The sequence below is a fragment of the Podarcis pityusensis genome (assembly GCF_964106645.2).
Source record: "Podarcis pityusensis genome assembly, chromosome: 17".
Classification (NCBI taxonomy): domain Eukaryota; kingdom Metazoa; phylum Chordata; class Lepidosauria; order Squamata; family Lacertidae; genus Podarcis; species Podarcis pityusensis.
The window spans coordinates 32,645,673-32,657,049 of record NC_138042.1 but is presented as its reverse complement, the minus strand read 5'-3'; the positions used below and the strand labels follow the sequence as shown (position 1 = coordinate 32,657,049).

General features: G+C 51.4%; 1 protein-coding gene across 3 annotated transcripts in view; it reads left to right on the top strand.

Annotated features, from left to right (window-relative positions):
* Positions 1-4,160: 4,160 nt before the first annotated feature.
* FAM131B (family with sequence similarity 131 member B) overlaps positions 4,161-11,377 on the top strand; it is a 49,681-nt gene continuing 42,464 nt past the window's right edge. Inside the window, exon 1 of one of the 3 annotated variants that reach the window (XM_080986914.1) lies at positions 4,161-4,285. In XM_080986914.1, the coding sequence (XP_080843040.1) occupies positions 4,258-4,285 (28 nt within the window). In that variant the 5' untranslated portion in view covers positions 4,161-4,257. Of the gene's footprint in view, positions 4,286-4,589; positions 4,684-9,528; positions 10,001-11,377 lie in introns of those variants that run through there. The other 2 variants (XM_080986913.1, XM_080986915.1) reach the window with 2 other exon arrangements.

Sequence of the window (11,377 nt, the reverse complement as noted above, 5' to 3'; positions counted from 1 at the left end):
CAGCGCACGGAAACACCGTTTACCTTCCTCCTGGAGTGGTACCTATTTATCTACTTGCACTTTGACATGCTTTCGAACTGCTAGGTTGGCAGGAGCAGGGACCGAGCAACGGGAGCTCACCCCATCGCAGGGATTCAAACCGCCGACCTTCTGATCAGCAAGTCCTAGGCTCTGTGATTTAACCCACAGCGCCACCCACATCCCAGTAGATGAGTCTAGAAAGCCCGGGACACAAATTTTCACAGCCCTATAGTGGCAACCCAACCGTCTGGTAATTTCAAACTTGCTTGCTCAGGATTCCAGCGAATTGGGAGGCGATGACAAATTTGGAACCTTGCCTTGACCTCGAAACAGATGGGCAGTCTCCACAATATGTACATGGGACAAAATCTTGCAGCTACATCACAAATGGCAGCCATCAAGTGTGGCAACCTCTCACCATGATGCACAAGAAAGTATGAACTGAAAATTTAAATGTGCCATAAACAGAGAAGAAATCTGAACACTCTCCCGATGTGGGAGAGACATGTTTTGTTGTAGCTCCCTGAGCTCCTCCCAGCACAGTTCACTGAGAGTAGGGTTTTTAAAAACCGGGCACTATTTCGGCTATGGCTTCAGTGAACACCTGAACTGGCTCAAACATAGGAAGGAAATCATTGTTCAGCAATAGTGCCCCTGATTATTATTAAAGCTGACATCATATAAAAGGATGTCACATAGAGGAGGGAGAAAGGTTGTTTTCTGCTGCTCCAGAGAAGCGGACACGGAGCAATGGATCCAAACTACAAGAAAGAGGATTCCACCTAAACATTAGGAAGAACTTCCTGACAGTAAGAGCTGTTCGACAGTGGAATTTGCTGCCAAGGAGTGTGGTGGAGTCTCCTTCTTTGGAGGTCTTTAAGCAGAGGCTTGACAACCATATGTCAGGAGTGCTCTGATGGTGTTTCCTGCTTGGCAGGGGGTTGGACTCGATGGCCCTTGTGGTCTCTTCCAATACTATGATTCTATGAGCTGGAACTGTGGCCAAGGGTTAAGAATGTGTCTGTGCAGAAGATCATGCACTTTTCCGAATGGTTGTATACCAACTCAAGTGTCAGAGAGAGGAAGACTAAGAATTGCAGGAGCTGGGGGGAAAAATGAGTGGCAAGCTTGCTGTGGTGCTCAGGTCTTGCTTGCATGCGGGACTAGATGAGCCTTTGGTCTGATCTAGCAGAACTCGTCTTATGCTCGTGTTATAGGAACATTGGTGAACTCCCTTGTCCATCTAGCAAAGACTGTATATCCTGTCTGGCAGCGGCTCAACAAAATCTCAGATTTGTTGTTGGCTGGACTGATCCTGAGACCTGGCCAAATATGTGCTCTGCTACTGAGCTACCTATGCCACACATACCCCACAACTCTGTTCAGTGCTGCCCCCACCCCGGCTTTTTGCAGTTTGGCAATGGGAGAAGGATGAACTTAACAGGCTCCTTTCTCATTGCTGTGATTAAAACAGTATTTGGGCTGTACCACTCGTTCTTAAGTGTACACCTTCAGAACAAAAATAATAAAACAAAACGGGCATGTTAAGGAGTTAAGCTTAGGTGACTTCTTCCTAGAAAGGACCTTTCAATGGGGAAGGATCCCATTGGAAACAGAACAAAGTCCGCACTAATGTTGTGGGTCCAATTGCTCAACATGGTCTTGCCTGCTAGCAGAGCAATAACAGTTGTATTTGCAAGCTTTCGCAATGTTTGGTTTGTTGACCTTCATTCACCAGATGTCTCTCTCCAGCTATCGCACCATTGGAATAGCAATGCTCATTAACTTGGGGAGGAGGAGGCGGCCCCCTCAAATATTGTATGGGGGGGGGCAAAGGAATTGGCTCCTATGGTCTGGGGCAATCACCACCCTGCTGGGGGATCTGTGAAAGGGCGTTGTGTGGGGAAGTCATGCGCACCTGTGGGTTCTGGCCCAGGCAAGACTCTGCCCCAATATATCTGTCAGTGTTTCAGGGTGCCTCTTTCGCCTCCCCCCCCCCGCAAGAGACTAACAGGTCTGCTGTCTGTCTGGCATTGGGCCTGCAGGCCCCATCACCCCCACCCACCAACGACCCACGTGGAGGGATAAGGGCTGCCGGCGGGTCTCCCGGGCGTTCCCCGAAGATCAGGTCGCCGGAGGAGGGGCACCTTTGGACCGGATCGACAGCGTGGAGCTGCTCAGGTCGTCCCGGCTGTAGCTCGCTCCTCCCTCCCCGTCCCGGCCGGCTGCCGCCCTCCTCCAAGCTCTCCGTCAGATCTGCCTGCTGGTTCCCGGCTCCCGAGCGCGTGCCGGGGATCCCCTCCTCCGCGCCCCGCTACTCCCTCCGCGCCCTCCCCGCGGACGCTCCGTCTGGCACGGGCAGGAACCCCCCCTGGCACGCGCCGCAGACAATGCGATGAATGCCGCGCCGTCCACTGCGGGTGTGGTGCGCGCTCGGAGGCGCCGCTGCACTTCCCGACGGCGGACGCGAGGAGGCTCCGGCGCGCCTGCCTCCTTCTGGGTCAGAGGCGCAGAGCCCGAAAGCGCCACCAAAAGAAAAAAAGCGGCCGCATCTCGCTATCCCTCCCCGCGCACCTTCCGTCTGCCCGGGGCAGAGGGCTTGCAGGAGTGCCAACTTGAATAAAATAATGGGGGGGGGGGCAGGTAAAACCCCGCCTGGCATAATCGATCGTTTGGTGCCATGCACGCACAACTATTTGAATGGCAATGCCCGTCAGCTGGGGGGGGGAGGGATAAAATATTTGAGAGGGCTGTCCTCCCCCAAGTTGATAGGCATTGCAATTCAAATAGTGCGCGTGCACCCCGCCATGTGATCGATTATGGGGGCGGGGCTTACCCACTTCCCCAATATTTCATTCAAGTGGGCACTCCTACGCTCCAGTATTTTATTGGGGGTCCCTCGGCCCCTAGGAGTTGGCTGCTATAGGGCTTGCGATGCCCGGGAGCTGGCCTCGCCCATCCCTCTCGCGCCCTCTGTCCCGACGGGCCTCGCTGTTCCAACGACCTGCAGCGCCCTCCTGCGCCCGTCGACTCGCGTTAGGCGTGGGCTCCCTCCCCGGCGAAGGCCGAAGACGACTGCAGTCGTAGCCGCTCTCCGCCGGCTGCCCTTCTGTGCGCAGTGCCCTCTCCCGGGAGCCAGGTGGGCGCACGCACAGGCTTGGCAGCCGCAGCCAACCAGCGGCGGCTCTGCTTCTGGACAGGTGCGGATTACGACGCCCGCCGGACTCTCCTCCCCGACCCTTGACCCGAGGCGACGACCCTGGCGTCTTGTCTGAACCCCCGCCACGATGCCACCCATGGAATCCAAGAACCGTAGAGTTGGACGGGACCTCCAGGGTCGTCTAGTCCAACCCCTTGCAATACAGGAACCTCGAGTGAAGCATCCGTGGCCGATGGCCGCCACACCACCTCCTAGGGAGGAGAAGCCGCAACAACCCGTGTGAACCCTCACGGCTGGCTGCCTTTCTCCACCCACCCGCGCGCTCCGTTTGCTCCTCGGTGCCGCTTCGTACGGCGGCATGCCTCAAAATGGCCCCCTGGTAAAGAGCGGAGACCCGCTCTGCTTTCTCGTGTGAACGTGCCAACACGCCGCTTTGCTACTCTACTCTCCACCCACCTGCCCCCTCCCGGCATGGCAGGGCGTGTACCAGGCCGGCTGCTAGCTGGCAGGCAGCCCCCCCCCCTCCCCAGTATCAGCAGCAGCGCGCGTCTCCTTGCCGCCTTGCGCTCCTCGCCCGCTCCCTACTTCCTCCCGCCGCGGCTCCGGCTCAGCCAATGGCAGCGGCGCGCCGGGCTCGGGAGCTGTTTACCCAATCTGAGCCCTCCTCCCTCCTCGCCTCCCTCCCTCGTGAGCCCCGGGAGCATCTTCCTTCCACCGAGCCGGGCAGAGAGCGAGGGAGACGGCAGGCGGGCGGGCGGGCGGGCAGGAGGCGGGTCTGGCTGCTCGTCGGGGAAGCGTTTCGCGCGGCTCCCTCGGGGCGCCTCGGCCTGCCGGGCTCGCGCGCGCCTTCGCCCCTCGGCGCGGGGATGAGCAGCCCTGCGGGGCCCCCGGCGGGCCGCCCTGGGGACTCGCCGTGACGGAGCCCCCGCTCCGCAGCCCCGCTCCCGCCGCCGCCGCCGCCGCCGCCGCCTTCTGCTTCGGTGCGCACAGGCTGCGGCGGCCGCTTCCCCCGCCGCCTCCTGCACCTGCTCCTGCGCGCCCTCCCCGACGAGGGAGCCCCGCGGGCCGGAGGAAGGATGGGTTGCATCGGCTCCAGGACTGTCGGTAAGGAGGGGCGGAGAAGCGCCGTGGCGAGCCAGGCGGGGAAGAAGGGGCCTTGGGCTGGAAGGGCCGTCTGCCCCCGTCTGGAAGAATGGGGAGGGGGTCTCGCTGGCTGGCCCCACGTCTGGAGTGCGGGGTCTCCCCTTTGCAGCCTGGGCTGCTTCTCACCTGCTGCCAGGATGAAAGCCCCCCATCCCCAAGGGGTTGGCAGCGGCAGGCGCCCTCGGAGGCAAGAGGTGTGCTTCCCCTGTGACAAGGAGAGGATAGTCACCGCCTCCGTCTTCCCCCAGGAATGCCCGTAGCTTGCTGGCCTAGGTGCCTTTGGCGTGGAGATGGATGGAGAAAGCCTTAAGGTAAAGAATAAGGAATGACAGTGGCGAGACCATTCCACCACTCCTTGAGTGAGTTTCCCACCAGCGCCTGGGCTGCCAGCTGATCCCTTCCCCTCCCCTTCGTGGTTATTGTTATCAGATTCTCCATATCACTGCAGTGATGGCTGCTCATCCCTCTCTCCCTCCCTCCCTCCCCGTGGCTGCCCACGCCTCAGCAGAAGGAGCAGCCACTGGATCCCTCCCACAAGACCGGAGTGCCTTGCCAAGGGCACCCCGCTTGCTTCTGCTACACAGCTCCTCGCATCCCTCCAGAATCGAATGGCACCCGCCCACCACGGTCCCCAGCGGGGTTTACAGGCTGCAGCCTCAGGCATTTCCAAAGAATTGCAAAAAACGAAAAGGACATATTCTGGGATGAGTCTTTGCAAAGGCCCTTCCAGGCACAAGGCGTATCAGGGTGGGTTTGGGTACCAGTTAAGAGGCGTCCAGGCTGGGCTTTTGACCCATGTGCCACAACCTTCCAGGAAGGCTCAGTGCAAAAGGGAGGAAGGTGCAGAAAAATTGGTTGAATGAGTATTGCCCAGGAAAGCCGTCCCAGTGGATTGTGCCCCACCTACATTGTCCATTAGTGGTGGTGCTGCCATTTAGCTTTTCCGACTCTGGCACTGAAATGCTTTTCGCCCAAAAGCTCTGCCTCTTTCCCCCTGTGTTTGGCATATCAGTTAAATTACTCTTCCGCATTTGTTTAACGTTCCTTCCCTGCCAGATCTCAGGGGCTCGTGGTGCATTGCAATATAGATTCCGTTTCACCCTCACAACGCAAGAGTAAATTAGACAGAGGCAGCAATTGCAACTGCACTTGCCAGTCCCTTCACAGACTCTTGTTATTTCCAAGCAAACATGCTCAGGAATGACAGTGACTTGCCCGTTGCGTTGCCCACCTAGTGAACTTGGTGGCTTGGCAGAGATTTGAAGGTGTCCTGACTGACTGACTGCATCTCTTACTTCTTCCTAGCAACCAATACATCTCCTCCCCATATCTACACTTCAGAAAGCATAGCAGTCGTCAGCAGGGAATTGGTGCTTTCTTGAATAAGGTGTCAAGAGGGCATTATAGGTAGCAATTTGTTTGGAGGCTGTGGAAGCCTTGCTTCCCCCAGATTCATGGCACCTGCTTAATAGGTACAGTACCTGTGGCCCCAGTATGGGCAGTGACACAAGAGACCTGAGAACCCTCACCCCCTAAATGTGCTCTATAGGAACATAGGAAGCTGACTTACACTAAGTCAGATCATTTATCTAGCTCAGTGTTGCTGGCTGACTGGCAGTGCCTCTCCAGGGTTTAAGGTGGGTCTGTCCCAGCCGTACCTTGAGATGCCAGGGGTAGAACATGGAACCTTCTGTGTTCCACTGCCGAGCTTCCACAACATACAGTGTGTTGTGCCACGTCCTAAGGATGTGGTCCTGCGTTGCTGAAATGGAGTTGTACCCTGAAATGAGCTGTACCCTAATTTTTTCTCTAATGTCAGAGTTTTCTTCTAGCAATGCTAGTGTTGGTATTCTGCTATACCCTTCCTTGGAAGTGAGATCTCATGACTTTGCCAGTGTAGGGAATCTGGTGACTCTTACTAGTGGCCCTAACCTTTGGTGGCAGAGCGGGAGACAACCAAATCTGATCTATAAGCCCCAGGTAGGAGCCATTCATTAATGCAACAGCGGTCTTGCGTAGCTTCTGTTCCCTTCAGTGATACTTAAGTAGGAGAGCTTTCAGTGCTGCCTGCCCGTGAATGGCGTCTAGGTATTTCCTGCCTCCGTCACTCAAATGCTTAGACTGACCTTTATTCTAAAATTTCAATATTTTGTAAAATGACTGTTGTAGTGTTAAATGTATGCATTTGACAGCCACATAACAGAATGTTGAGCTGTAGGGATGGAAGTATTTTGGACATAGTTTTAAGGTGTTCCACCAGATCTCAAGGAAGCATCTTGCACATTGGGTGATCCCTAGCTTATTAGCATTAGTTGCCCATGCACCTGATGAAGCAGCCTCTTTTGCAAAAAAACACCCAAAAAACCCACTCTATTGCCATCATAAAGGCGTCAGACTACCAAGTTGACATAGGATTTTTTACTGGTTTTGCTGGCAAACATATATTAAAATCAACTGGTTGCTGCTTCTGATTGAAACTACTTGTGAAAATTGGGGGAGGGCGTGATTTGCAGCAGAAAAGTGACAGGGAGGAATGCTTGCAGTGATATCTTACCCATGGCTATTAAGAAGTATGTCTCATTTGAGCTCAGTGGGACTTTTCCCCAGGAGTGTATAGGTTTGCATCCCTAACCCTTTCCCCCATGTACTGCTTTTCCCATGCATTCAAGGGTTTAGAAGGGCTGATAGGCAGGTAGGCGAAAACATCTGGACTGCTCCAAGTTGGCAAGGACTGTCTTAAAGGCGGAAGACTGAGCTTTCACAATGCACTGGTAGCTATTGTCCATGCTGTGCACATCCATCCCACGATTGCCTTTAGATAAATAGATCTGATAGGTTTTTATAGTGCCTCAACATTCTGTCACACCATATCCTGAAACCAATGGGTATAGTTGGAGTATGCTGCTTTTGTTTATTTGTCTTTCAGATTCTAATGTGTTAAGCTGAAAATAACAACATATTTATGGGAGATGCTATACAACCGGTTTGAGCCAGGGGGTGGTCGAACGAAGGAATGAATGTTAACACCATGGGTAATGATGACTTTGTCATTCACATAGGTATAAACAAAATCTGGAATATAGGCTAACCCAGTGTTTCCCAGCCTTGTGTCCTCTGGATGTTTTGGACAACAGTTCCCATCAGCCCCAGCCAGCATTACCAGTGGTCAAGGATGATGGGTGCTGTAGTCCAAAAAGAACTATATAGAGCACTTCATTGGGTAAGCCTGGACTAACCTGTGGCCCTGCACGTGATGTTAGGCTGCAACCAGGCTGTGCTGACTGATTGAAGTTGGAGTCCAACTGGAGAGTCACCAGTTAGCCACTCCGGGACTCAAATGAGATGTAGTCTGAACTTCTGGTAAGAATGGAACGCCACCATTAGCTATGGTTTCCTATGGTAGCATTGCTCTGTTTCTTGGGAAATCTCTATGGTGCAAACCATCTGGATATGAGAGTGGGGGAACAAGTTAATTCTTCGCCAAAATTGCCAGTGAGGACTGTGACGGTAGTCATTGTGTGTGACTCTAGATCTTCTCCTAGATCTCTGGTAGTGATGGGAAGCCTGTGGCTCAAGGGACCATATGCACCCTTAGATCTAATGTGATTCATGTGGAAAGCGAATCATGTGGCTTTGGTACCACTGACCACCAGCTGCAGCACACAGCCCCAGAGGTATAACCCCTGAGGGAATGTGTCCTTGGGGGGGGGGGGGAGGAAGATTCTCCATCTTTGAACTACTCTCATAGAATCATAGAGTTGGAAGAAACCACAAGGGCCATCGAGTCCAACCCCCTGCCAAGCAGGAAACACCATCAGAGAGCTAACTTCAGCTCTCAAAAATCTTGCTTGTCTCTGGCCCAATAATACTTTCTGTCCTGTTGTCAGGTGAGCAATAAATTACACAGAGCAAGTGAAGTTAACTTTGTAATAGAAGAAACAAGGCTGCTCAGTTATGCCAGGCCTGAAGAGCACAGCACCTCTTCCCAGTAGGTCTTGCCCCATGTTGTGTCTTGCCCAGTAGGTCTTGCCCCACTCCCCAGTTGTGGGGAGTGAAGCTCCTCGCCTTCCCACAGCTGCCTAAGACTTGTGGTTATCCCGGGTGCTTCCCAAGCAATCTGAGACTCAGCCGGCACTCCTGTCTCTGCTCCTCCCTCTCTTCATACCTTTTCTGGACCCAGGAGACCAGTGGGGAAGGGAGCTTGTTGCAGCAGGAGTGGGAGACAACCTGGTTTCTTCACCAGGTAGACTCATCTCTGCCTCTTGGCCTCCCTCCTCTTCAGCTTCTGCCTCTGATTCTGGTCCCTAAGCCCTGATACCTCTTCAGCTTCCAACACCTCCTTCTCTCAGTCTTATCCCTCTGACCACTTAATCTTCCCTTGGTGGTTCCACAGCTGGTTCCTCCCACCATTCCTCTGAGTCTACCCAGTCCATGACACATGAACATATGCTTCTGTTTGCTAAGAGTAATTGATAATGTCACCTTTTAGTTCCCCCTTCCTGAGTTCTTAAAAGGTGCCAGCTTCCGACACCTTCTCTTCCCAGTCTTCTCCCTCTGACCACTCATCGTTGTCTCACCGCCGCTCCCCAGGCTCTAAGCCTTCTTCCTTTGGTGGTTCCCCAACTGGTGCCTCCTACCACTCCTCTGTGCCCAGCCTGTCCCTGGCACCTGTTGAAGCCTTTTCCTTATAGCATTTCAGCATGTAGTCAAAGGTGGCATAGTTCAAGTATGTTACCCATTAATCTAAACCAAAACCAGTCTCATCTGTGTCCCCAAACATACTGCACTCTTTTTCTTGCATACGAATCCACAGCATCTGATGATCTTCCTTTCCGTATCACCCACACATTCTCCTAAAATAACAAGCACCCTCCCTGGTGACACCCACTCTTGGTTGGCCAAGCATTTAACCGAACTGCTCGTAATTATCTGTTTAGGAGACTTTTAAGGCAAATTAGGACCAAGTGCCTGAAGCAAACAATATTGTGAAGGATCAAGTTTATGCATATTCCCACAAGGGTTCTGCTGCTGAAATTGTGTAGAAGAAAGTGGCAGTCATGGATGGTTGATGGCGGTGGAGAAATCCCACACTTAAAATCTCACCTCTGCCGTGAGCTCACCTCTTCTGCCTGCAATCTGAAGATCATAATTCTCCCAAGTGGATGGGGCTTTTTTAATTGAATAAATTTGTTTATGGCTGTGCTGTTGTTGACTTGACTGCAGTTTTCATGCGTACACACCTATGCTGTCTCTTTACTTCCCCCTTCCAGATTGACTGCAGAACGTTATTGAGTCTGGGTAGAGTAGGACGCATTGCAATGCTCTTGCCTTGCTCAATCTGCCACTGTTTAGTATTCTCAGCTCTGTGGGGGAAGCATAAATCTCTCCGCTGATGCGTCTTTGAAATGCCAAGCTAGTTGGGGGGTTTAACAGCCTCTGAGCAATGTGAATAAGGCTCCTGGTAACATGGGATATGATTCAGAGCTTGCTGTGGGGGTGTGGTTCTCTTCCATTGCGGTCTCCAACTAGTCTCATCATCTGGGAAGCACAGCGGCTGTGAAATGTGAGGACAGCAAAACTGATCATAACCAGGACTGCCAATTTCATGCTTTAGTGTGTGTCAGTGAGGGAGATCTTCTTAAAAACAAGGTACTACATGGTGCTGTTTTCTTCAAAGTAAGTATTGTTGTGTTCAGGTAGGTGTGCGTAGGATTGCAGCCTTAATCAGATTCCTTTTCCTGTTAGGTTTTTTTTAAAATAAAAGGAACATAAAATGAAATAAGCAAAAGCAACGTGAAACAAAATGACGATGGGAACCGTAGCATAGAAATAAAACCGAAAACAACATTGTTATAAAACTGATGGAAGGAGAAGAAAGCAAATCAAATAATTATTATAGCTTGTTCATAAAGACAAGGCTAGCATAAGAAACAGAGAGGGCACCTGCTAAATAATGAGCAACAGATCTGCCGGCTTCAAGTGCTAATACAGTAATATAGAACCTTTCTACCCTGTTCGTTTAACTGAGGCTGCAGTCCCAGGCACACTTGGGAATAAGTCCCACTGAACTGAGTAAACATACATAGCATGTCATGAGGTCCATTGCTTTTCTAATCCATTTCATTTTCTTCATATTTTCTTGCATTCCTGTCCTTTGCGAGTGTCAACCAGGCAACAAGATGTGTAAGAAAATATTGCTGATAATTTTTTTAATTGAGAAATGCCGCCATATAACTTACCGGTAACGCTGCGTTAAGAAGGGATGTTACAGATGATTCGCTGTATTGTGAAGATCTCATGAGGCACATGAATTCAATGTGTGTGTGTGTAAAAAAGCATTACCTTTGTGTGCTGAAATAACACCTGCAACATGGATCTTAGTTCTGTATTGTCAAATGGCAATGGATTGCATTGGTAATTGCCTTCTAATATTTGTTGCATGTAAGTGAATAAAAAGTGCTGAAGTTTTGAAATATTTTCTGGTCTCTATTCTGTCTAAACATCTACCACTTTATTTGCTCTTCCAATAAGGTAGGGTGCACTTCAGATATTTTGGAAAATTCCTCTGAGGATACCTTTTGTTAAAATTCAAACTCTGTCTTTTGTCCAAGTAATATAGGCTTGGATCCAGAGATCCTGTGGCCCACATAGGAGGTACTTGCATGCATACAGGGTGGGTTGCTGTTACTCCAACCCAACACTACAAATGTCCCTTAAGTAGCTAATCTAAAGGATTTCCGAATCCTCTGGAGCTAGTTTTCATTAGGAGAGAGAGCAGACAGGAGGACATCAGTGAATCTCCTAAAGGAGAGGAACTGACTCCAACTGCTTCTTTGGATCTAACCCACTAAACCTCTGCTAAAAAAAATTATCTTTGGAAGTATTGGTAGAAAGGAATGGGTCTTGAACTCACTTTATTCAACTATTGTAGGAATTAAGACCCTGGTCTCTGAAGGCTTTCGTAGACTCTTGTACTACTTGCAACAAGAAAGAATAAAACAAAACGTTAAAGCCAGCAGAGCAGCCATAAAAGCAGGGGAGAATGTTCATTTT